This window comes from Crocuta crocuta, unplaced genomic scaffold (genome assembly GCF_008692635.1).
Source record: "Crocuta crocuta isolate KB4526 unplaced genomic scaffold, BGI_CrCroc_1.0 scaffold179, whole genome shotgun sequence".
In the NCBI taxonomy this organism is placed as follows: Eukaryota; Metazoa; Chordata; class Mammalia; order Carnivora; family Hyaenidae; genus Crocuta; species Crocuta crocuta.
The window spans coordinates 12,206,470-12,233,575 of NW_027551568.1; the positions used below are offsets into that span (position 1 = coordinate 12,206,470).

Genomic DNA, 27,106 nt, shown 5'->3' on the forward strand with positions numbered 1-27,106 from the left:
CCTAAAAGGAAAGCGAGACTTACAGGTACCTGACTGGACAGACTCAGGTTAGCGGCTGGCGTCTTCTTCTTGCTGCCGGTGCTGTTCGTGGTGTTCCCGGCGCTGCTGTTGGAAGTGCTGCTGGTGGAGTTTTTTCTTTTTCTCCGCTTAGTTGTCGGCTGCCTTGTGGGTTCTGCTGCAATATGGAAAATAGATGGGGGATCAGTTCCGGGGCAACCGTCGGAAGACTCCTTCCAGGGAAGCTGTGTTTGTCAGTTACAAAGAGTGGACTTTAAATTGTTTCCATTTCTTTTAACTTCACACTAAGGAAAGGAAGGAAGCCGCGGTCTTATTTTCTAGCACAAAATGCACGCGACTCTTTTCTTTGGTATCTAGAGCAAATGATTTGTGCTTCATTGTTCCCTCTAACGTTATATATATGCCTGCAATCTATTAAGTGTATTTTAGGGGTGAGGCGCAAATACCACTTTTATAGTTGAGTTAAAAATATTATTACCACTACAAAATTTGAGAAAACACTTTTCTTTGGTCTGTTGCTTCTTTAGAGCAAAAGAAGGGCCCTGGGTCCTTCCGGGGGCCTCCAAAGAAGGAGAGAAAGGATTAAAGCAAGTTGAGGTGGTGAACCAACATCTCCCGGCAAGTGCCCCGTGGCAGGCCAGCACCATCAGACCTTGAGATGCTCAAGTACAACAAAGAGGAAGAGGAGTTCTATCAGCCGTGAGTGTAAAACACAGGGGCCCTAACTCAGTACAGTTCTCAAGTTGCATGGTTTGGAGCCCGATGTTTAAAGAATGCTACTAATTTCAAAGTTCCTGGGGTTGGAGGGGAAGGTCTTAGTGTGGTACAGCCAGCATATTCACGAAGGGGAACTAGATCTTTGCATGAAAGTCCTGGTTAGAAACACAAGAAAATATTGTGGATGGGACAGAGGGACAATGTCTTTATGGAAGCATAGGGACGTGTGGTGACGTGTGGTGGTCAGAGGAAGATTATTTATTTACATATGAGGTCTACATTTCCATATGTGTACTACATTGGGAGTAGTACACAATGTTTTCATGTTCTTAATGGTTTCATCTGCTTCATGTGTTCTGTGTCATGACTATTTTATATTCCTGGCAACTCTATTAATTCAATTCTATTCTAATCTTTGTTTTGTGAATGAGAAATCTCTAGAAAAATTTTCCAGGCATTTACTAAGTTCAGAATGTCATGTAAGACCATCCCGTTGGCTAACCCTCCTCTTGACCCAGCTCTGATGGAGAGAAGGCGAGCCCGGGCCATACTGGTACTGAGTGAGAGAGGCTTGCAGCATTTTCTTAAAACATTTATGCTGCTTCTGATGGGCAGTGGGGAGGGTCTCTTTTAAGGCTCATTTCAAAGACCACTTGGTCCACCAAATTATCCCTGACATTTGAGGAAGAAGGGGATTATGTTCATATTTATATACCATTTTTTCTCTCATAAATACTTTGTCTCTTATGTTCAAAGATTTTCTTTTTTCTTTTTTGTAAACATGGTTAATTTTTTAAGTTTATTCATTTTGAGAGAGAGAGCACAAGCAAGTGCACGTGTGCAAGCAGGGGAGGGGCAGAGAGAGAGAGAGAGAAGGAGGGAGAGAATTCCAAGCAAGCTGCACACTGTCGACACAGAGCCTGATGCGGGGCTTGGTCTAATGAACCGTGAGATTATGACTTGAGCCAAAACCCAGAGTTGGATGCTTAACCAACGGAGCCCCCAAGCCCCCAAAGATTTTCATCAAAGGTCCTAACATGTCTATCCATAGAGACTTACGGGTGCTAGTCCTGAGAGTTGTGGAAACAAGAAATAGAATTTTTCCAGCTCGTGGTGCCGGAAAAGAGCCGAGTGACACACTCAAACTCAAGCAAATACTTAGTTCCCCTGACAAAGATCTTCTTCCTTTACCTTAAGAATTAAAACAGGTTACTTTTTTTTTTTTTTTTGATATCTGTATTCCTTCATGAAATTTGGGAGAAATATACCTAAACTGCGTACTCTGGACTACTCCCATTGGTAGCAGGTAGCTGAGGTAACAGAGTCATGAACTCTGGAGTCATAAAAGCCCACTGTGACACAGGCCTCCTCCATCGATTAGCTATGAGACTGATCCTGGCAAATTACTACTTTAAATTTCAGGCCCTCAGGGCGCCTGGGTGGCTCAGTCTGTTGAGCGTCCAGACTTCTTCAGCTCAGGTCATGATCTCACAGCTCTTGGGATCTCACTGACAGCTCAGAGCCTGGAGGCTGCTTTGGATTCTGTGTCTCCCTCTCTCTCTGTCCCTCCCCCCTCGTGTTCTGTCGGCCTCTCTCTCTCTCAAAAATAAACATTAAAAAAATAACTTTGAGACCCTGTATATTTAAATAGGAAATAGTAAATACTTCATATGGTTATTGTGAGGATTCAGCAAAAGAATGGAAGGTCTGTGAGGCCTGGGATTTCTGAGTCATTCAGTGCTGTCTAGTGATTAGAATAGTGCCTGGCACCTAGATGGGGCTCAATAAATAACCTTTAAATGAATGATTGAATTAATAAATGGTATATAAATTATATATGCCTATGTTGGAAAATACAGGTTCTCAAAGCATTTGTTGAGGGAAATATTTTTTCCCCCATAAAGCCCTATTGGTATTGAAAGAGAACATAATTTAAGCCCATTTACTATATTTGAAAGATAATGTTCTAAATGTCTAAAATTCTTCTAAGATGGGGATGTAACTATTCTATGTCAAATAATGCCCATTTTCACAGATGTCTAAATATGTACTTGGTTAAGTCTATATTCATTTTATATAAAATGCCTTGCCAATTACCAGTAGAAGGTGACCATTATATTTTGTGATTCAGAAAGCTATGTGCTTCGTGTTAATAATTACTCTTTATAAAAATAATTTTTAGCGAATGGATACGTTTCGCTTTTATGATCAATGAGGCTCGACACACGCCTGGGAGTAAAAATGTATTAGATAGAACGACAATTAATGGTGACTGGAAGCAGTAATTTCAGAACCTCAGCAGGAGACCATAGGATCTAAACTGCATTCTAAGGAAGTGAGGAAAATGGAATCTTTTATGTATTCTCTTCATGATCAGAGTACCCTTTGATATTATTAGATCTATCTTTAAAAGTGAAACTATTTATGTTTTTTTCCTTCTTTCCCTTCCCTTCCATCCTCCTTTCCTCCCTCCCTCCCTTCCCATAATTTGTTTCTTTCTCAACAAACAACAACAACAACAAACCAAAACAAAAGAAAAAAAAACAAGCAAAATAACAATAGGCTGTGAGAAGCCATCAGTCTTGTCCAGTGGAATAACCACTAGACTGGGAGATGGGAAACCTTGGTTCATATTTCGGCTTTGCCAATGACCTTGGTAACATCAAATAAATCAGCTGGCTTTAGTGGGTTTCAGGTCCCACATGAGATTGTAGACGACTCCTAAGGATGTTTGTACCGTACAAATTCAATGTCCCCAAGTCCAAATATCTGTAATAAACTACTTTTTGTGATAAATGTATGCTTCCTTCCTTCCTCCTCACACCACTCTATTCCCAAAAGAGGCCTCAGAAAACGCATTTTTAGAATGAGAGGAAAGAACGAGGTCGTACCTGGCGGAGCCACCATTCGCTGCCACTTCTGAAATAAGCAGGTCTTCAGGCAGTCCCGTGGACTGAGGTTGTAAGTTTTATGTCTCGACATCAGTTCCTGCATTGGCTCCAGTATTACACACAACTGCAAAAAGTTCAAAGACACTGGTGTTTCACTACTTGATCATATTATCTGCAATAAATAACGTTAACAGCTGGAAACAATTAGAAAGCTTAAAGGTACTTCTCTTTTTCCCCTGGTTTTGATTTTCTCCGTGCAAGTTTGAAGGAAGAGAAATATTACCAACACTTGATAATGCCCACCTAATTTACTATTATTTATAACACCATATTATAGCTGAATGTGATTTATACATACACACGCTCGCACGTACATATCCAGGGACACATTCTGTACACTGCTGGGTGGATGTATGTAGCTCTATCTGAATTCAAATGCTTTTTTCTGGTGAAAGAACAAAGCTCTCTTCATGGAGCACAGCATGCTCCGATTTCTACTCTGGTTTCTGCTCTTGTTACTGTTTGTATAACCACACACAGAGAGTCACAATGCTAGTTTACGTAGATTATGGTGCAGTGAAAGCCATCTTTTAAACTGCGGAGAATAAAGTGGCAATTGCAAGTACTTTTTAGATCCTAATTCTTATCAAGACCCATGATGAACACTACTTTATTTTTCTTCTTGTGTTCATGTGTATTTTACACGTAACGATAAGGTTACACGTAACATATGCCAACATTAGTTCAGTGTGGGAGCTTTCTCTGTGGCTCTGCACACTGTTGCTTTCTTCCCTCCTTTGGTTAGATTTTTCAGATTTACTTTGGTCCAAGACATCTGATGACAAAGATTAATGAATGAAATGAGAAGGTAAATCCATTTAGGATTGCCTTGAACTTTTCTGAATTCCTTCTCTGTTGGAAGCTCATCAGAATACTGCCATATGGAGAGTGCTGTATCTAAGAAGACAAAGACCACAACTTGGAATGATGTATCCAGTACTGTTGCAATTACAACCACACAAATATTGGCAACCGCACCCTCCCATGTGGAAAAACACTAGTTCATTATGAAAGGCAGATGTGCAATCTCCTCCTTCATCGGCCCATTGTTTTTACTACCCCCTTCCCTTCTGTCATTACTCAGAAGACACGCTGGCTTTTGTCCACTGGGTTCCCTCTTCCCTGGAATTCTCCCCTGCCCTCTGTTTGGCGAATGCCCACTCATCCTTGATGACAAGGTTACTTCTTCTGTTACACCTCCGTCTCCAGGTTTTGCATCTCTTCCTATGCAGGCTGAATTGGGTGCCTCTCTATGGTTTTCTCCATGCACCCAGCCCTTTCCGCTTTATGAATGTACTCATCCGTGCTTTGCAACTATCTGTTTCCAAGTCTCTTTTCCACCTAGACCTTGAGCTCTTTGAATGCCGAGACTCTGCCTTTTATCTCTGTGTTCCTAGGTTTGGCTCAAGTGAATGGATGCATTTAAGGTGTCTTTAGAAAGACCAGAGGATTTTTCCGTGCCAATATTCTTCTAAGCGTGGTCTAAGGAACACTTCTTCCATCAGAACCAAAGGAGTTAATAATTAAAAATTCAGATTTCTAGGGGCACCTGGGTGGCTCAGTCGGTTAAATGTCTGACTTCAGCTCAGGTCATGATCTCAAGGTTCATGGGTCTGAGCCCTGTGTGGGGCTCTGTGCTAACACCGCAGAGCCTGGAGCCTGCTTCATATTCTATGTTTCCCTCCCTCTCTCTGACTCCCCCCCCCCCCCCAGCTTGTACTCTCTCTCTCTCAAAAATAAATAATCATTAAAAAAATGGAGACTTTCAGGTTCTTTCCATTCTGTTTCAGGACTCGAGCTGGGGTCCTGAATCTGCCTTTTGGAAAAGCATGCTCCCATCATATTCTGACACATACTCCTGAAGTTTGAGGTCTGCTACCCAACATATATGCTGGGCTTTGGGATAGATACATACAAAAAGCAAGACATGTGCAAATGCCCTGTGGTTTCCAGCTTGAATTACACCCTCTTCTCACTTAATCCCACTTGCCCATGCTCTTCCTCTCTTCTCAAGCCCAAGCATGATAATCAAGATTACCTTCATCTAGAAACAACTCTCTGCTCTTTTTACCTAACGATGACCTAAACTTGGCTCAAACCCTAACTCCACTGAAAAGACATCTGTAATCTCTTTCCCACTGTGGTTTCTCAGGAAGCAGAGAAGAAGATTTCAAAGCCTAAATGACATATATACAGTGTGAGCCAGAGAGACAAAGCCACTCAACCCCAGTGGCTCAGGCTGTCAAGTACTGGGATCTGGATGAGTTACGGTGCATCTTCAATCTTGTCTATATTCTTGCTTACCTTGGAGCCCTCTTTGAAACTTAAAGTGTTAGTAAGGAAGACCCCATGAAAGAGGGGCGATTTCTGTGCAATTAGCTCCACATTCCCACACTGTGAAGACTCGATGTGAACATTACTCCATTAAGAATTCCTCACTGGAAATCAAAGTACATGCAAGCTGTAGACGCCTGCAGGTCTCCTCCAACCACTGCTGCTCAGCCCACCAGAGTAACAGATTCCACAGTCATCTCTACACACAGAGATAAGAGTGGATTATCCATCAAAAGAGAAACACTGCTAGATGCAGGCAGGGTCAGAAGATGTTTGCATCTATTATTAAGCTTGGTTAGGAAGAGAAGCTTTCAGGGAAATTCTAAGGGCTGGGAAAACAGGTGTTTTTTTTTTTTAATAAAAAAAAAAAAGTTCGGTTTTCAGACAGTTTCTTTTTGGCCCATTCCCCATTCTTGAGAAATGGGCTGACAGTGGTCATAAAATACGTGGATGGGGTGGAACAAACACAGACTTAGAAGTGAGAGGTTCTAAGCGAAGAGTTCGGGGCTCACCTACAAAACAGTGCCCGTCTTGTGTGTTGCTGTGAGAATTTGAGGTAATATGTCTGACACGTCAGAGGTCAACGAACAGTAGATTTTACAGTTACGTATTAACAAGTACAGCGCAGACAGTAAAAGAGATGACATTTCTATTAGTTTACATCCTCAAGCATTTATTGTGCTTTCTCCCAAGTGTCAGGCACTCTGGCTTTGGCCCTGGGGACACGCTGAGGCTAACACCATCTCTGCCCTCACCGAGTATTCGGCCCCCTTCACAATGATTCAAGCATAGGAAGAAAACTCCTCTGGCTTCTACATCAAGCATCTTTGGGAACCACATCTCTGCGAAGCAAGTATTTTCATTACAAGACAAGTTAGATGGCCAAAGTGACCTTTGTGGACCCAAAAGGTCAGTGGGCAGGGGACACGCTGGCACACAGGTGAGCTCATCATCTACTTCTTTCTTGTGGTGCCTTTCCTTTCCTCCATGGGATTTTGGGCAGCACTTTTTTCAGGTGCTGATCTGGATTTATCCCTCCCCCTTTAACGTAAAAATACTTTCCCAGGGCTATAACCCACCCCAAAGGAGTTCGTATCTCTGAATACTAATCAGGCATCCCCAAGGTCATTTTTTTTTTCTTCCAGGGGAGAGTTCCCAGGCTGGAGAGGCAGCCTTCCCCTTTATTTCTGTGCGCAAAGGAGCGAGGCTGCCGCGGAGGTTCGCTGGCTTTGCTGGCCTGCGTGCAGTAGGTGGCGGAACTAACTCAGACAAGAGCCTGCGTTCTCAGGCAGCCAGCCAGTGCCTTCTGGCAACAGGCAAGGCCTGGGACGTTATGAAATGAGATCAGGAAGATGGTTAGGGGAGTGGGTTCCTGTGGCCACTGGCCAGTGCCTTCTGGAGCCTGGATTCTTGCTGTCCTTGGGGTCTTGGACCCCCCTGAGAATCTGATGCAGGCTATGCACCCTGCCTCTCAAATCTTGTACAAAATATCTGGAGGTTTATGAAGCCTATTATACTCCCAACCATTGACTAGGGAAAGAGTTCCCTGTTTGTAATAAGTGTAAACCAGGCCACGGTGTACAGGCCTTTCCCCCACTCTACACACACATGCATGTGCGCGTGCACACACACACACACACACACACACACACACACACAATCAGTGAACTGCATGTTAATGGAGCTAAGCATAATAACAGAGTCTTGGGATTTAGAGGAGAAATCTCATATGCAAAGTTGGGCCTGCTGCCAACATCTCAGCAGACCGGTCCCTTCGCCTGAAGAGGAAGCCCCCAGACAGCATTTCTGCAACTTCTGTAGACCCTGTGTGCGGGGGCTGCCGTTGAGTTTCATTTCTTTCAATGGCGGTGTTGGGGGATACCAGGAGGAATTCTAGAACACTGTGGAAGGGAGCAGGAGTCAATAATGCTTGAGATCTCATTTTGAGTGCAAAGCCCCTGAATGTGCAACCCCGGGCAGGTCCAGCTAGGATCCCAAAGAAAGCTACTGCCCACCCTAACAATGCTGCAATGACACCTTTCTGCAGATTTGGTGAGAATTTTAAGCTAGGCTTGATCTCCCTATGCTTCTGACTTCATGTTCTTGGATTTTGGCCCCAGCACCGACCCTTTGGTATGGAATCAATACTTGTAGCTACAACAGTGACTTGCTGAGTGAGTAAAAGGATAGACGGATGGAAAGATGGATGGATGGATGCATGGATGCATGGATGGATAATAAACAGCTTGGCCAGATTTATAGCAAAGAGTTATTTGCTAATAGTAGACAAATCAGGCATTGTCCTGCGGGCTTAGAGGTGATGACTTTGTCCATTTGATAAATAACCAATTGCTTCCTCTATACAGAAGGCTTTGCACAAATGCACATACATGTACCCAATTACTACATGTCCAGACCGGGCAGGAAGATCTCAGTTAATCCTGGGACTTGTCATAGTAACAAAGGGCCTAGGAAATGTAGATAGCATTGTGTTTTGCTTTGTTTTCATCTGAAAGGTCTCCCAGAGAAATCCGATTCTCCGAAGCTGCGTGTTCACACTCACTCTTCTTGCTCAATTCCCTGCCCAAAGCCAATCCCGGAAATCGGTAATGCTTGTCAGAGTTTGGCTCTGGTGATGAGAAAGTTAATGCCCTGGGGTTGGCATTTGGCTAACTCCCAAACCTACAGGAAGCCCCGTCTACTGCCAGCATCTGATTCGCTATTTTCTGGATGATGGATGACATCTTCTGAACTTGAGCCATCTACTCTTTATATATATGTTTGCCCAAGGTTACTCTTTCAATACCAGCTCAGGCCTTTCTTCATGTTGTGCTTTTCACCTAGAAGACCTTACCTCATTCCCTGTCCTTTTAACCAGAGGTTGGCAAGCTACAGTCTATAGGCTGAATATGGCCATGCTTACGTAGCTAGTTTTGTGATATGACACCAGAGTTGAATAGTTGTGACAGCATTCATATAGTCCACAAACCCGAAAATATTTACTATCTGGCCTTTCACAGAAAGGTTGCTGACCTCTATTCTAAACCGGGGCTGCTCAAAGTAGGTGGTCTACAAACTATTTGTTGTGTTTCTGTGACAGGATAAGCAGCTTGACGCACGGTGTAATTCAGTTCACTGCTTCCTTCACTGAGAAAAATCTTATGTAAAAAAAAAAAAAAAGTCAGATGAACTAAACAATATGTTCAACAATGCAGCTGATTTATATTCCAGAGCAAAATTCCTTGTTGTGGACCCCAAAGAGTTTACAGCCTGGCACTGGCCTGCAAACCACATTTGAGTCACACCAGTATGACCATTAATGTCCTCCAAGGTCCAGCTCAAAGCCCACATCTGTCTCTGACCATCACCACCCACAAGGGACCCCTGCTTCTATAGCACTTACTATGAATCTAGGTAAGTCCTAGCGTTCATATTTGCATTGGGAATATTCTTTTCTTGTGGACTTGTTTCATCTCCTTATCTACAGCAAGCCATATTTTACTTTTCTCTCCCTTCTTTTTAACACAGTATTAGGCATACTCAAATATTTGCTGAGTCATAACTTAATAATCAAGGTGGAGTATCTAACCTATGCCTGCCCACTGAGTATGTCCCAGACACATATTTGATCATTAACCCTCTCCAACTACTGGCCTACTTTTACAGGTGAGGAAACTCAGACTCAAAGCCATTAAGTCACTTAATAGTAGTAGATAGTAAAGAGTGTGATTCCTATAATGTATCCAAGGTTTTAAAGCTATTCAAAGGGCAGAGAAGAGGTTCATAGTCAAGTCTGCCTGATTCCAATACTGTGTTCTAAACAACAAACTGTTCTGTTGTCTACCTCTCTAAATATGAGTGGCTAAAATCGCTGCTAGAATACCAAATTCAAAGTTCTCATTGTGAGGTGCCTGGATGGCTCAGCTGGTTAAGCGGCTGGCTCTTATTTGCAGCTCAGGTCATGATTGTACAGTTTGTGAGTTCAAGTCCTGCATCAGGCTCTGTGCCGACAGCGTGGAGACCTTTTGGTATTCTCTCTCTCTCTCAAAATAAGTAAATAAACATAAAAAAAGAACTCTTCCTTAAACACACACACACACACACACAAAGGCTCTCATTGACTTTATATTTTTCCCTGTACACGGTATTGACCTCATATATGAGGGATACAGGATTTGGAATCAGATTCATGTGGGTTCAAACCCACAGGTGTGCCATTTACTAACTGTGTTCTTGGCCAAGATTTTTAGCCTCTATGAACCTGTTTCCTCACCTGTAAAATGGGGATGATGATACTTATCTTTGACAGTTTGAAATAATGTAGTTCGAAACTTAATGCAATGGCTGGCACAAGGCCAGTACTCAGAGGATGGAAATTGGCGTCACTGATCCCACTGAGCCAGGAGATCAATGTGTGATGTGATTGGTTAGCTACTGGGGGGTAAACCATTTGGTCTCCCTGAGTCTTAGGGGGTCACTAAATATAATACTCCAAGGGAGGGTAATGACAGTTACATTGCATTTCAGTGGCTAATGTCTCTGATAAAAACCCATTTTTCGAATTAAGTGATAAATACAAAATGTTCAAATCCACAAACCAGAGATCTGGCTCCCGNAAAGATATCAGAGTGTGGGGGTGATTAAGAAACAAACTCTTATCTAAGGTGAAGGAGTATCTCTTAGTTAAGAAACACATCACAGAAAGGGATTTTACATTAAAACAATAGCAAGATACAGAGAATCTAGAAGAAAAACAAACCAAAACAAACGAAAAAAACCAAGTGAAATAAACAGATAATCACACCTGGAAGCAGATAAGAATGAATAACAGACATCACATGAGTAAAACCCACTATGCCTCAGAGGATGAAAAACAAGAGAGAAGGAAATGTTTTCCCTTAGAAGCTACGCAATTCTAAAACATCAGATTATGATTTGGGTTTATTTCCTGATAGGATTAAAGGTAGATTGGTTGTCAAATTCAAGAAATCCTCTTTTTTTTTTTTTTTTTTTTTTTTTTTTATTTGAAGATTCAACCAGGGGAGCCTTTGCCTTTTCTCAATTGTGTTGCAAATTGATTACGGGAAAGTTATCACATCCAGCCCTGGAGAGAAGGCAGCCTCTTCTGCTCTGGCAGAGGGGGTGGGGGTGGCATGGAGAGCCGGCTTTCCCCAGAGCCATTCTTTTCCAGAGCAAGCAGGCCAGCCATGCACACGTCAGCATCTATGCCTCGATCTCCATTTTGACGCCACCAGTTAAGGACTCCTATATGTGACTGCTGGCTGCTTTTCTGACCACCCCCACCAGAAAAATGCTGAGGTCGGGAGCTCCCAACAGACTAGCCACACTCAACATTTCTGTTCTACCTGTCAGGCCAATGAACAGAAGGTTCAAGGCCCTGGAAATACATTCTCTTTCCTTCTGACGCCATGGACTTAATTTTCCCACTGTGTCATTGGTATGGTCACCCCCTTCCATACCAGCTTCTGTATGGTATGTATTCCTTCCAGCTCTGTATTGAAGAGGACAGACCCTGCACACTATTTACCAGCTCTTCTGCCAACAGGCTTCAGATGAGGTTTGGCCAGTTGGAGGCACCAGGGAGAATGGAGGGAAGTGGGTTAGGTTGGTATCCTAGGGCAGCGGAAAGGAAGTACAACAAACTGGTGGCTTTAGCCAATACAGATATGTTTTCTCTCCGTTCTAGAGGCTGAAAGTCTGAAATCAAGGTGTTGGACGGGCCACACTCCCTCTGAAGGCTCTAGGCAAGACTCCCTTACCTCTCCCAGCTCTGGCAGAGCTGGGCCAGAGATTGGCTCTGGCAATCTTCGGCGTTCCCTGTCTTGCAGCTACGTCCCTCCAGTCTCTGCCTCCGTCTCCATGTGGCTCTTTCCCCTACGTCTCTGTGTCTTCTCCTCTCCCGATAAGGACACTGGCCATTAGATTCCCAAGTAAGGTCACACCATGAGGTTCCAGGTGAACATGAATTTGGGGCAGATACTATTCAATCTACTACATGGGTAAAGAAATAAGTAAGAATATTTCTTGTCTTCTTTGATCCAGATGGTATCTGGTGGCCTGACAGTAACACCTCTTGCCTTTGTCCCCTGGAGTGGCAGTTGCTAATCTTGGGGACGTCTCATATTCTTCTGGTGGCTTTTCCATCTCCAACATCTTTGTACATAATTCACCATAACAAATTTCCTCTATGAAATGACTTGGTAATTACTGGATAGACTCTGATTGACATTGGGGTTTGTAAGAAATTAGGCAATGTATAAAAGATGAAGGACTTTGGGTGTAAGGAGGCATCATGTGTTGTAGGGTTAAACATGCAAATTTGGCTTGGGTTCAAATTCCAGCTATTTAATAACTGAGTGACTTTGGATGAATTGGGGTTCCCCATCAGGAAAGTTGGGACAACCAGAGGACTTAACTAATTGGGTTGTTAGGAAAAGCAAGAAAATCTACTTATAGTACTTACCTAGGTCCTATTCCTAGCCTATGGAAAGTGCTCTATGCATGTTTATTATGATGAGGGTATAACCAAGCTGGGGGGCAGGGGCTTCCTGGAAGACATTTTGAAAATTGTCAAGACATACTTGTTAAAATTTTATAGATGTTTCTTGCCCTATGTATATGTGCATGTATGTACACAGCCTTTGGCAAAACAAGGGACATCTAAAATGTTTAGTCAATGTGCCTTTCCTATAAATATCTTGTCCTGACCATTGGGCCATCGCCTCAGATACTCTATCCATGTGTTCTACCAGCATCTCTGAGTTCTATGGCATGGTCCCGGAATGTTTCAAAGGAAAGGGAAAGAGAAAAAAATCTCCTTGGAAATACTCCACAACGATTAACAAATATCTAAGGAGTTCTGTCTGTCACTTGTAGGGTTCAGAATAAATTTCAGGTAAATTTTAAAAATTCTTATTGACTAAATGGAGTTGCCTTTGGATGAGTCAGTAGTGAAAATGAATACCAGTGGCTCAGGATTATGAAGTGGCTTCCTGCAGACACTGTCTCTTTATTGTCCATGACTGCATTAGTCAGGATTCTCTAGAGAAATAGAGCCAATAGGAAGTGCATGCTTGTATGTGTGTATTTTAAGGGATTGGCTCTCCCATGACTGTAGGGGGCCAGCAAGTCTGAAATCCAGTTTCCATGGGTTGGTAACTCACACAGGAGTCAATACTTCAGTCTAGAGGCAGATTTCCCTCTTCTTCAGGAAACCCTAGTTTTGCTTTTAAAACCTTTACTTTTTGAACAAAGCTCACCAGGTAGTAATCTATTTTACCTCAAGCCAGCTAGTTATAGATGACACCCAAACAATATCTTCATAGAAAAACCTAGATTAAGCATTTGATTAAAACACTGGCACTATAGCTGCAATGGACTGAATTGTGGCCCGTCAAATTTATGCTGAAACCTAACTGCCGATATTCTGTATTTGGAGAGAGGGCCTTTAGGAGGCAACTAAGGTTAAATAAGATTGTAGTCTGATAGACTGGTAGGATTGTATGAAGAGGAAGAGATGCCAGAGAGCCTTTTCTCCATGTGCACATGCTGAGGAAAGACTAAGTAAGAACGCAACAAGAAGGCAGCCATCTACAAGCCAAGAAGAGAGCTCTCACCAAAGTTGAGCCCTACTGGACCATGGTCTTGGACTTGACAGCTTCCAGAGTTGTGAGAAAAAAGACTTCTCTTGCTTAAGGCACCCAGTCTATGGTATTTTTTTTAAGGCAGACTGAGCAAACTGAGACAATGGCCTAGCTAAGTTGACACATAAAACTGCCAGTCTCCTACAAGATGTTAAAGAACTGGAAGGCTGGGTTGTGTCCTGTTTCTTTCCTTTCTTCCTTCCTTCCTTCCTTCCTTCCTTCCTTCCTTCCTTCCTTCCTTCATCCATCAATATTGCCTCGCACCAAGCAATGGATCTATGTTTGTGGAACAAATGAATGCTTGAATACATGAGTATGACAGAATGGAGAAAAAAACAAAAAGGTGATTAGACATCAGCAAACAGGTCAGCTCTATATTGTAACTGTAGTAACTTGGGTACGAGGGATCCAAACGTGAACACTGCAGACCTCCTCCCTTGAAGCCTCCCTCCAGAAGGGAGACAGGTGATAAACGAGACTTCCAGATGGGTTGGCTAGTATAAAGGAGAAGGGCGAGGGGTGTCAGGAAAAGTTGCCGGGAAGAACTGAGGTTTAAGTTGAGACCTAAAAAGATGGCTTAAGAGTCAGCCAGGTGAAAACAGAGGTGGCTAGGACAAAGGTTGGGTGGACATCTTCAGCAGAGGGAATACAGATGTGAATGCAACAGAGGGCATGGTGTTGGAGACGGCCCATGACACAATCAGACAGCCAACTACACAGGTGAGGCTGGCAGTTGTCAGATTTCTCAGGGCCTCAGCCTGTGGCCCACAGCAGAGCTGAAAGGTGCAGCTGAGATAAACAAAAGCATTCCGTGCATGATGTGGCCCCTCCCCGAGTGCCATCAGCATGGACGCTGAGCTGCAATATGGTACATGCCAGACTGTTTCTCTTTTATCCATATTTTCTAAGCATGTGATAAAGCATCACCAGTATTTTCATGTGTTTGGCTACACAAAAGCACCAAATATCTCCAAAGACAAACATTGGCTGCTCGGAGGCTCAAGCAGTGGAGACCACCCCCCAAGCTGAGTGCTGTTGATCGCAGCTGGGGGCCTTTGCGCTGGCCTGTGCTGTTCCTCACCGGATATAGGTAGTGTTTGTAGTATGCTGGTTATTTTTCCCAAGGAACTAAGAAACTGTGTACTTGCAGCGAGGTAACATTTAAACACTAGCATTTACAAATAGGGCCTGATAATCTCAATACTGCAAGTAAGGGAATCTGGATGTGGTCCTTGGGAGTCGTCAGTGACAGTTTCCAAGGAACATGGCTATCTTGTTCGTGCAGTTATAATCCCTCCTGAACATTAACTGTGTGGTTATGCCTGCCTCCCACCCTGGTGTAAATACCCACAAGACTGTTAAAGACAGCATTGTGCTCTGGGGTGTGGGCCAGCATCCCCCTGGCCACTGTTTTGGGGGATTTCTGGGCCATGGTCAATGTGGGAATATGGACTTCTTGGTCCTGAGCACCCAGTGCATGGCTGTGTTTTGAATGCTTGCCTGCCTGCCTTCTTGGGAGCTTCTGCCAGACAACAACCCTCCAACTCCACTCTGACACAAAGGAAGGAGCGATTTCTCAGTAATGTAGCGCTCAGCTGCTGCTCAGTTGCTCCCAACGGCCGTGATCACTGTGCAGCCGTGGAGCCTGTATCAGCAGCCATTTCTCCACCAGGGGATAGAAGTGAGATTGGTGAAACGCAGGGTTCATGGGGACCACGGCAAAGCTGTATGAAAATGGAGTTGGCAGAGATTGGGATGCATTCATTCGTTCACTCACTCATTCAACACATATTTACTGAACTTGTACTAGGTGCCCCCTGTTTTTTTCCAGATGCTGAGGTTGTGGTAAACAGAAATAAAGACAATCACTGCTCTTCTGGAACTACATTCCAGTGACAGAGACCGATAAAGAAATAAGCACATGATATATGTTAGTGATAAGTATCAAAGAGCAAAAAGCAAGCAGGGAAAGGAGGTTGGACATGTTATAGTTGGGAAGGGTGAGAATCTGGATACTCTGGTTAAAGTCACTGCTTGGAGGAATGGCTTGGGAGAGGTGTCCAGCCCCTAATCCCTGGAGTCTGGGAATATGTCAGGTTACATGGCAAAGGGAATTAAAGTTGCTCATCGGTTGATCTTGGGATGGAGTGATTAGTCTGGATTATTCAGGTGGGTCCAATATAATCACAAAAGCACATAAAGGCAGACACCACGGGGCGCCTGGGTGTCTCAGTCAGTGAAGTGTCCAACTCTTAGTTTCAGCTCAGGTCATAATCTCACAGTCATGGGATCAAGCCCTGCGTCGGGCTCTGCACTAACTGCATGTGGAGCCTGCTGGGCATTCTCTCTCTGCCCCTCCCCTGCTCTCCTGCACACATGCATGTGTGTGCTCTCTGTCTCAAAAATAAATAAATAAACTTAAAAAAAAGTGGAAGAGGGGATCAGAAAGGAGAGTCAGGAAGATGGCAGCATGAGAAGGATCTGATGTGACCTTGCTGTCTTTGAGGACAGAAGGGGGTCATGGGCCAAGGCATGTGGGTGGCCTCTAGAAGCTGGACAAGCCAAGGAAAGAGATTCTGTCCTAGACCCTCCAGAAGGGAACACAGGCCTGCCAGCACCTTGAGTTTAACACAGTGAGATCCATGCCAAGACTTCTAATCTACCCTAAGATAATAAATCTGTAATTTGTCTTGGCAGCGATAGAGAACTACCACAATCACCCAGAAAGTGACATCGGAGTAAAGATCTCTGGCAAGGTTATCATATTTGGCAAATAAAAATACAGGGTTCCCAGTTACATTTGAATTTCAGATAATAAAGAATAATTTATTAGAATAATAAATAGAATAATAATTTATTCATTATATATCTGATATTTAGACTTACCTGGGAATCCTTTATTTTACTGGCAATCTTTATCTCAGAGGAAGCTAGGAAGAGAGATATTTGGTGGGGGGAAACACTTTAGGCAGAAGGAAGAGCATTCTGAGCAGAGGGAATAGCAAGGGCGAAGGCCGGGGGCTTTGAGAAACATCTAGGAGAGGAATATGGCAGCCATGGAGAGAATGAGAACAGGAGAGAAAATGGGTCCAGAGAGGCTGTGAGGTACTGAATGATGAAGGTCGTCAGAAGGATGTTGGACTTTGGTCTGAATGGGATGGGAAGACATTGGAGGGCTTAGGTCAAGGCAATGCTGATATTTGAGGATCTCCTGAGAATGGAGAGATGCTGACTGTAAGCAACTTGAGGACAAGCTCTAATCTGCTTTTGCATTGCCCTGGAGCTAGAACAGAGGTAGGTATCAAGCACCCCTGGGCTGGGAGGGCAGCAGGCCCTTTGACTGGTACAACTCCATGCTGCTACCCCCGCCACCACTGGAACCAGAAAGGCCTAGAGGTGTGCACGGTAGGGGAAGGGAAGATTTTAAGAGGAAAGAAGTGGTTCATGAAGAGAAATCTGAAGTCTGTAGGGAGATCTATAAGGACGGAGAAAGGACAGGTGTGTGGGGACCTCCAAAGGCAAAGACATTATGCACAAAGCCAGATTTGACTCTGGAACTCCAGTGTTAAGAAACTCAGGAAAGAGCGTCATGTCCACCATCTACTCCAGCTAATTCAGAGCAGCAGAGTCTAAACCAGGACCTGAGGAAGCCGTATCTCAATTCTTCAAACACATGAAGGTTTCCTCGAAAAAGTTACAAGAGGGAAGAGAACTGCGATTGTAAGAGTTCTTTTTAGCAGCTTGCTAATGAGTCACTCACTACCTCTAATCATGACTGACATTTGGTGTTCATGCCCGTGGGTTTTCTCCCCTCATCTTCTAGCACGTTAACTACACAGACATACAGATGAGGAAAGGGAGACCAGAGAGGGTGGGTAACTGGTCCAAAGTCACAAAGTTTTCAGGGACTCCTTAACTTTGACTTACCAGCCTTACCCCCAAACCAAGCAGTCATTGCCTCTCTTACTTTTTACGCCCATGCTTATGAACACATCTCTATCACCCTGTGTTATAATGAGCCGCTTCCCTAACGAGATTGGGATTCTGGTGGAGTTGTCCACCTTTACATCCCCAGAAATTGACAAGGAGTAGGCAAACGTAAAAACAAATCAATGCTGAATGATCGAATGAATGGATGAGTGAATGAAATGTCCTCGAAGTCTCAATGCACATATTTCGGTGTAAAAAGACTGATAAGGCCAGGCCACAGGTAGAGGAGGCTGCTTGTTCCTTCCTTCTCATCAGAGCCCTTAAGCACTGAGGCTCCTGCCCCTTTGCTACTTTTCCTCTGGGATTACATGAACTCTTGAAGATGCATCAACGCTAATTTTATTGCGATTACTTTTCCCATAGACAGTATTAAAAGTCTCAAAAGGGATCAAAAATTATAGTTCCTGTTTTTATTTTTTCCTTGTCTATCCACAATTATGCACACTGGAAGCTTCCCTTCCTTATCTTTCTCCATGTGCTTGTCTAATTGTTTTCCTTTCACTTCTATGCTCTGAGAATGTCCCTGGGCCCTTGACAGAAGATCTGTATACAGTGATTGAAAATCTCCTCCTGTTTTAGCCATTGAATTGATCCAGTATGCTGGGGCTTCAGCCTCCATCCTTTTCTTGTGTGGGTGTGCATGTGTGTGTATGTGTGTGTGTGTGTGTGTATGTGTGTGTTGAAGAGAGTTTTATGGTATGTGTGGTAGTGTATGTGTGTGTTGAAGAGAGTTTTATGTGCATGTGTGTGTATGTGTGCGTGTGTGTGTGTGTGTGTGTGTGTTGAAGAGAGTTTTATGGTATGTGTATGGTAGTCAGCCTGACCTTGCCCTCTTTGGCCCTGAATCCTTAGACACGAGAAAGAATGGGCTTCTCAAGCCCTCTGAGAACAGGGAAGAGCTTGGGGTGGGCATCTTTGTGGGAGCTGGTGGGACTAATTAGCAGAACTACCATGGGGCCCTTCCAGCAAGAAATAACAGAACATAACTACAAGTTCACACTAGGCTACCACATTTGGGTGGGGTCACGGAGTCTCAAATTATTTATAACTCAGTAAGCAGATAGCACAAGGCTCCTAAAATTACAGACTTTCAAAAGCTGGAATTCTATTAGCCGTTTTTACAGCCGTAGAGACTGAAGCTCATAGGGTTCAAGAAATTCTGCCTGATCTCACACTGTTTAGTTGGGGTCAGCCGGGGAAGGGTGGCTCTTCTTTTCCTGCTTGGGGTCTGTGCTTTCTATCACACTGTGACACTTGGTAAGGTGTTCCCCTTAACAAATGGGACATTTTCCTTTGAGTCTGGTTTCCACCCTTCGGGAAGTTCTTGCAACCTGAAATTATCTCATGGCATCCAGAACTTTCAGTTTTGCTCTGCGGTTATGTATGGGCAAATCTCATTTAGGCCGTTAGGAGAAAGAAACTCCCCAGGGGTACCATGCAAGTTGTATCTCTATAACCCTTATGATCTGAGACAGAACCTAATACCCCAAGTCCTGAAGAAGTGCCAGATCATTTTGGTTAAAAGCACATATTCATTTGGTATGAATACAGACAGGACAGGGACATGATATTCCTCCATTCTTCTGCATATATATATATACATATATATATATATATTTTTTGCATGATTAAAGCTTGTTTTGAAAGCCTGAAGAACTTCCCAACATCACAAGTTCCCATTTTTCCCACAGAAATGCTCTCATAGTTTCTTCTTTCTTGAATTTTGTTCACCTGAGCCGGCACCAAAAAATCCTAAAAAGGCCACCTGCTATTTTGAGGGGTCTGGCACACGACTAGTCCTGTTACCCCATTTAAATTTCACAATAGCTTAGGTATTACTATCATCGTTTTGCAGGTGAACGATCTGAGGCTTGTGGAGACTTAAGTGACTCACCATTCATAATTTATCTCATTTTATCTTAACAAAAAGTGGATTAGGACTGATGATTCCCATTTCCAGAGGCTATCATCAGAGTTTTAGAGAAGCTAAGTGCTTTGTCCCCAGACCCATAGCTAGACATTAATGGAACCAGATTTGAGCATAACTCCTTTAAATCCTATACCCAGAAAGGTGCGCAACAAATAGCAGGTGCTCAATTAACATCAGCTGAAGAAATGAATTATCCCAAAGCCCACATTCTTTCCACAACCCTCGACTATTGCAAAGCTGCTACCTCTTCCTTTGGCGCATGGTTTTGAAGCCAAGGCTGATTAAAAAGCATTCTGCCAAGTTCTTGTTTCTCAGGCTGGCTCTGGGCTGCCCGGGTCCTCCATTACCTCCCTGTAACCCTTGGCTCCCGGCGGTATCTTTCGGAAGCAGCCTAGGAAATGACAATTTCCCAGTCTACCATCTTTCTGTGCTATCTTGTGCGAAGCTGCAGAATGACATTTCCTTCCTCTTAATTTCTCCAAAAGGCAAACAACACATTAATTCAGAAGTTCTGCGTCAGCTCCGAACACCTGATACATCTGATATGCAAACTGTTCACTTTTTCTGTTTGTGCAGCATTGAGACCTTATCGCTCTTGCTGCTCTTCATTTTGATTATGAAATGCATCCCCTATCACTCTTCACCTGTGTCCTTGGCAGCTCCCTCAGGTTCACATGGCTTCTCAAATGCTATTTGTCTTGTTCGAGTTCTTCTGGGTCCAAAATAAATCATGGATTTAGAGAAATCATCACTGTGTCATCCATGCTTGAGTGCTGGCATGGCTAATAGACAGACAGACATTCTAACCAGGGACGGGGTTTAGGGAAACCTTACCACTGGAATACTTTTAATCTAGGAATTTTCTGTCCAAAAGCACCCAAAGAAGATGTAATTTTGTAAGTTATCATATAAGGAAATACGCCAATCAATCATTTTTCCATGGCCACTTCGCAGTTCCGACTGATGAAGGAAAGCAGAATAGGACAGAATATGAGTGCAACACAGTTTTCATTTAGTGAGGAAAAAAAGGCTCTAATAAAAGGCTGTTCTGGGGATTCATTCTAGCTTGGCAGGATCATTCTGTGCACTAAAAATAAACAGAGATTATGCATAGCTAGGGTTCTGGGGAAAAATCTGCTTCTCTCTTTATCCTTCTCTCTCCACTTTTCCTTTTCCTATTTTTTTTCTTTTAATGTTCAGTATGCCGAAAAAGAAGATTTCAGGAGAACAACAAATGATAGATTTCAGGCATCAAGATATTTTCTCCAGGCGCGTGCACGCGCGAGCACACCCACACACCCACACACACACACCCTTCCATGTTTCTCTACCATGGTTAAAGCAGAAATGCAGTGTTTTTCACAGAACTGATGCTATTTTTAGACTGAATTGTAGGAAGTCTGCAGCATTAATAAGGGGACAAGAAGCACAGAACCACAGTGCGGGGTAATATGCCAACGCAAAAGCTAGCTTGGCCTTTAGCCAATGAACTGTGATTTGATATTGCAGCAATGAAAGTAAAAACACCGTTTACAAAGGAATGATTAATAAGCTGACAAACTTCCAGGCATTTATTTCCTATTTCTTAGTGCCAGCTATATTAATACTAGCATATTTTCAACTTTATTAGTAAAGTCTTTGGTGTGTCCATGGAGGGCTTCTTAAATCAGCTGCAAATCATCTGGAGTGGTGAACATATGATAAACATAGCTTCTTTTCCCCCATCACCCTCTAGACCAGGTCTGTTTATCTGTCTCCATGACACCTTGCACTGAACAATAACTATTACGTTTCCCCAAACCCAATGCTGGAGGAAATCTCCGACACAGAAATTTGCATCTAGTGGTAGCTGGTCCATGGGCCAGTTAGCGTGACTTTTCTGGGTCATGATTGTTGTGGGAGAGTTCTGCCCCTCAGGGTGACAAACTGGTCCCTCCGTGTGTTAGTTTGACATCCCTTGGATGTCAGCCACTTCCTACAGAGGGAGCCAGTCAATAGACTCCAATCCTGTCTCTTGGATAAATTCATGATCTTAATTATCTGAGAAGATGGAATAAAATGAGGAATTAGGCATGGAATTAGGGCAACTAGCCCATTCCAGTTTGCCCGCGACTGTTTCAGATTTTAAAGCTGGAAGTCCCACTTTCCAGGAAAGTCCTCAGTCCCATTCAAATGGGACATTTGGTTACTCTAGATCAAAGAGTCACCAACTTGACCCTGTGAGGAGCCAGGAAGGGGCTTTGGCTTTGTACTCAGACCCAAGTTCAAATCCCAGTTAGGGCCTAACAGCTCTGTAACGCTGGGGAGGCTTCCATGTCCTCAAACCTCAGCAGTACCAAAATGCAGTAATGATGTCTAGTCTCAGACTGTTACGAGGTTTACATAAGGCAAGGTATTTAAGCTGTAGAACAGTGCCCTCCCTCCTGCCCATCTGCGCACCATTTCTGAAGTTATAAAACCATTCATATCTGTAAAAATGGAAATAATAGAGGCTACCCCACATATCTGAGGGGACAAGGCAATACCATGTGTGTGAAACTATCTTCTCATTCAAGAAACAGCAAACTAGAACCGAGGTCAGAGGGCTCCAAAGTGGTTTGGAATGGACCCTCAAAAGTGTGTACTAAAAAAGTGACAACGAAGGACAGAGCAAAATCATATCTTCTATGGCATTCTCCTCCTTTTGACTCTGAACTTGGTTTTGTTCTTTTCCATAAAGCTGAAACTTTTCCTAGGGGAGCAAGACTCTCACAGGGAAGGCCAGCCCCCATCACCAACTCCCGGACACTATCGGAGGCCTTGTCTAAGGGACATTGCCCTGGCTGGACAGATGGGTGCTTATATAAAAGGCCTTGACCTCCAATAAAATTCCATTTTGGGGTTACATAAAAACAACAATTGCTACGAAGTCAAAATTTTTAATTAAATGTATTCAAAGGGAGTACAGATTAATGCCTCTAAGCATGAGAGTATTTAATGCTTATGGGCCAGCTCATGCTAAAGCAAAAATCTCACTGCCAGCAAAGCTTTTAAGTATTGATATTTCCTGCATTAATAATACTCTAAACCACATTCATAACAATATAATTAGCAACACAATTCATATCATAGAGCACATGAGGACTCTGCATTATTAATTACGCCAACAGAGCCTTTGTGCTGAGCACCAATGCTCTAATTTTAGCTTTCAAGGTAAACGATCCTAAACTCGGGGGTGGGGGAGACTTGCAGAGAATGATGCCTCCGCACAGTTCATGTCTCTCCGGTGACCACTAAGTAACGGTGAATGCTCTGTCCACAAAGCCTTTGGGGATGACACCCATTTTAAAGTCCAAGCCTGAGTGAATTTGGCTGCATTCCCAAATGTTCTATGTGGCAAAATAAGATTAATGCCCTAGCATTGCTTATTCTACTTCAGACCCCATCTTAAAACCCATAAGACATCAAGATACTTTTATGTGGAGGAGACCAGGATCTCAGTTAGGGTCTTAGAAGCCGAGTCTCAGCCCAGTGGGGCTTACCTCACAGTCTCCTTCTCCCCTGCTTGAACACTCTGGGCTGGCTTGGGAGGAATTCTTGCCTGTAGTCCTAGGAAGCACTGGGGGAAGGGAAGTTTGATCATCTATGATTCCATTAAAGGCCTATGCTAGTCCCAAGGAGAGGAAACAAAATATGGAAACATATACTTGTGCTAACTTATATTCCAAAAGGGCATCGCTTTTCATGTATCTTCCCCAATACTATGTATTATCATTTAAAAACATACCTGCCAGCTTGATAGATGAAAAATGCTATGGGATTGGTATTTTTTCATTTTCCAGTGTGAATTTTGAAGAGCACAGCTCAGCTGAGATGCCAACAAGGAGGATGCTAGACCCAGACTGTCTGATGACAGACTCCGATGAAACTTCTAGAAGAGTCTCCCTTGTTACCCACCCATCCCCATGCTGCACTGTCTCCCCAGTAAAGACCTTCCTGCACCTCCTGTTGACTCAAGAATTCTGGGCTCCAGACAGCCATTGCAAGTGGTTCTCGAGAAGAATCTAGCACTTCATTGTTTTCTTAAATTTTTAAAAAATATTTATTATTTACTTTGGAGAGAGAGAGAGAGAAAGACAGCAAGAGTAGGGGAGGGACAGAGAGGAAGAGGGAGACACAGAATCTGAAGCAGACTCCAGGCTCTGAGCTGTCAGCAGTGGCGCTCAAACCCACGAACCGTGAGATCGTGACCTGAGCCAAAGTCAGATGCTCAACCAACTGAGCCACCCAGGCACCCCCTAAATTTTTCTTAATGTTTATTCATTTTTCAGAGACAGAACGTGAGGAGGGGAGTGGCACAGAGAATGGGAGACACAGAATCCGCAGCAGGCTCCAGGGTGTGAACTGTCAGCACAGAGCCCGACGTGAGGTTCAAACTCACAAACCCAGAGATCATGACCTGAGCCGAAATCCAACACTTAATGGACTGTGCCACCCAGGTGCTCCGTTTACTCTCTTCACATTAACTTCAAGTAAATGATAAAAGAACGAGTGTTTTCTCAAGGATCTATTAGACATTAGGTGGATATTAGGATAGCTTCTGGAGATGCCCATTCCATAGCCCTGTTCGTTACCCCAGAAGAGCTCACAGCCTAGGGAGGAAGACAGGCAAGTAAAGGCTAAATTATAATTCGGTGTGGAAAACAAAAACATGAATAAGTCACAGAGTGCTTATTCTTTCTCACCCATCCCGAGTTACAATGCACGAGTGTGTTCAGAAGATGGCAGTGGTCTTCACTAGAACTTTATGATCCAGGCCAGGGTAATGGGGAGCTTCTTGGCTGGTTCTTACCAACTGGGTGAAACCCCAGTGCTCTGGTCTCTCTTATCACAACCCGCTCAGCAGGGATCCCATGGCTCAGAGAAGGAAGTTGTTCTTTTTCCTGGGTGAGTGTCAGAAAGGAGTCTCCAAAGAGGGAAATCTGCTCAGTGAGGTTCTGAGTGTGGAAAGGAATTTGTCAGACAGAATGGAGGGAAAGTCACGTGCAGATGTACAAAAGGACACAGTGCTGTCGTCTACTTGGCATGTGTCTGGGATTGTTAGGGGACAGATCGGTAGGAGACAAAGTCCCACTTCATAAAATGTGTATTATCAATATTTCCCATAATGTATTTTGCAGATATTAAAAGTGTTAGGCAAAACAATTAAGAAAATCCCAGGTTGAAGAAGTTGGGGAAAATATACTGAGTGAATTAAAATTAAGCAACTTTTTCTTTGCTGCAGGACTTGGCAGAAACTTCAGCTCAGTCCTTAAGGGGAGGAGACAGGATTTCCAAAACTTCTTGCTTTGATGGGTTGGCTCATTTTTTGGTAAATCAAAATTGCCATTTTTATAGGTAAGGAGCAGTCAAATAGTGGTAATTTTATATGCTTCAACCTAACATTTTGCTACCAAGCTATTTGCTCAGGGACTTCTGTTTTAGAGAACAGTTTATAAAATGTGAATACAAATATTTTATCAAGCCAGAACACAGTGCCTGGTATGGAGGAGATGCATGTGTATTTCCTTTGTATATCACCTCCACTTTGAGACTAATAGTTGTTTAATAAAAACTTTTAAAATCAGGCAAAATTTAGTAGACTTTTCTACCAGACCAGAAGACCTACCTGGGTACCTGACATGTTTTTAGGATACACCTGAGGATATAATATGCAAAATAGAAGTGGGTCAGCCGCAGGCCTGAGGTCAATGGATTGTCTCGTGTTTATGATGAAGGCCACTGCCATTTCACCAGCTCACCTTACCCATTCTAGAGTCCAGAGCCAAATAACACACTAACAAATGTGATAAAATGAGAAAGAATAATGACATATCTGATTTGGGCTTTGTGCCAGTCTCAGCTCTTACCCAAGGGACACATGGCTCTCATTTTTGACAGGTTAAAATAAGGCCTGGATTTCTTTAGTGATACTGATTGCAACAAACTCTTCCACGTGTCTGGGATGAGGGGGTCTGGTGTGTGAGCTGCTGGGACTTGAGTGAGGGGAAAAAGCAGAAATTACTTCTGTTTCCAAAACAGAAAATCATTTGGATGACCAAAAGGGAAGCAAAGAGTTTCACAGGCAGGAGAGACCCTCTTCATAATACGATGTAATATAAAAACGCATGAATGGGATTTAAGGGCAGGTGGACTTGAGTGATGACCCTGGCCATCTCTTCTCATTATTGTTAAGTCTTGTCTTCTCAGGCTGCCTTAATAGAAACTTTGGTGCTTTTACTAGTGTCTGGGCTCTTGAACATGGCAGAGGCCACATGCTCTCCTTATACCCATTCATTCATTAATTCACGTAACTATGTTTTGAGGGTCCACATTCCGTGTGACAGGTTCTGCTGCAGATGCAGAAAACAAAGCAGACATGATCTCTGCCTTCCAGACTGGGTGATGCACAGTATTATGGGGGAACGCTAAGGGCTGTGGAAAATGCCAAGGAGGGCCACTCAAGCCCACAATTGGTGGAGGCACAGTGTCTGCAAACACTTCCTGGGAGAAGAATTATCAGAGTTGAGACCAGAGGTTTAGACCTGATTCTGGTAAGTGTTGAATAATAACAGTTTCCGTACTTAGTCAATGGTCCCAGCGAGGAAGGGGAGAACTGGGAACTGAACTTGGCAAACTGAGTCATCAGAGATGCTACTGCATGTTTCTGCTCACCTGTGAGCCTTGGGAAAGACCTTTGGGACGCAGCTTTGGGAAGAAGCACTGAAGCACCATTTGCAAAGGGAGATGGAGCAAACAGCAAGGAAACCCAACCCCAGGGATGGATCTAAGGGCATAAAGAAAGTTGGAAGAAACACCGGGCTACAAAGGGTGGCCTATTAGCCACAAAAGATGGCTGATTCTCCTCCCAGCCTCTACCTTTGTCTTCTGTATGGGACACAAGATGTGTGGCAAATATGGAAGATACTCATGTATTCTCTTTGTGTAGCAGCAGAAATAATAAGCATCAGTAATTGTTTCTTCCACAGCTGGATGCAGCCACTGTGATACACGGAGGGACGTATCCCTCATGTTTCAGGGTGTGGCTCTGATGGCTGTAGCTTCTCCTGTGTGTGTGGGTCACCATAGCCATGTCGCCTTCCTATGCCGTCTGTGGGGAGACAGACAGCTCATGCATGCCGGCTGGTCGGTCAAGTGTCCCAGGCACGCGGCCACTGCTCAGAGAAGTCAGTGTCTCCTTCGGAGGCTTTTGCCTCAGGTGACATGAGAAACCCTGACAGTTTGGTCAGGAGAAGAAGCCAGAGGAGTTATGGAAAGGCACTGTGTTAACTCCAATTGGCTTGTGTCGAGGACATCAGTTCCCTTAATACCATCAGTTCCTGTGGTGGAGAGAACCCTGGTTATGCCATCAACGGGAATCATGTGACTCGGGTGGCTCCGATGAGGAAGGATGGCCAGCCAATGTGGCAAGGCTGCTGCCAACCTTCAGAAAGTTCTAGGGACAGAAAGGACAGCTGAGAAAG

General features: G+C 43.7%; 1 protein-coding gene across 10 annotated transcripts in view; it reads right to left on the reverse strand.

The window, feature by feature from the left end:
- The window catches only part of LDB2 (LIM domain binding 2), a 383,544-nt gene that overhangs the window by 5,887 nt on the left and 350,551 nt on the right, over positions 1-27,106 (reverse strand). For 4 of the 10 annotated variants that reach the window (XM_077750565.1, XM_077750570.1, XM_077750574.1 and 1 more), the window contains exons 6-7: positions 3,627-3,750; positions 24-175 (exon numbers count right to left, since the gene is read on the reverse strand). In XM_077750565.1, the coding sequence (XP_077606691.1) occupies positions 24-175; positions 3,627-3,750 (276 nt within the window). The remainder of the gene's footprint in view (positions 1-23; positions 176-3,626; positions 3,751-27,106) is intronic. The other 6 variants (XM_077750567.1, XM_077750573.1, XM_077750575.1 and 3 more) reach the window with 3 other exon arrangements.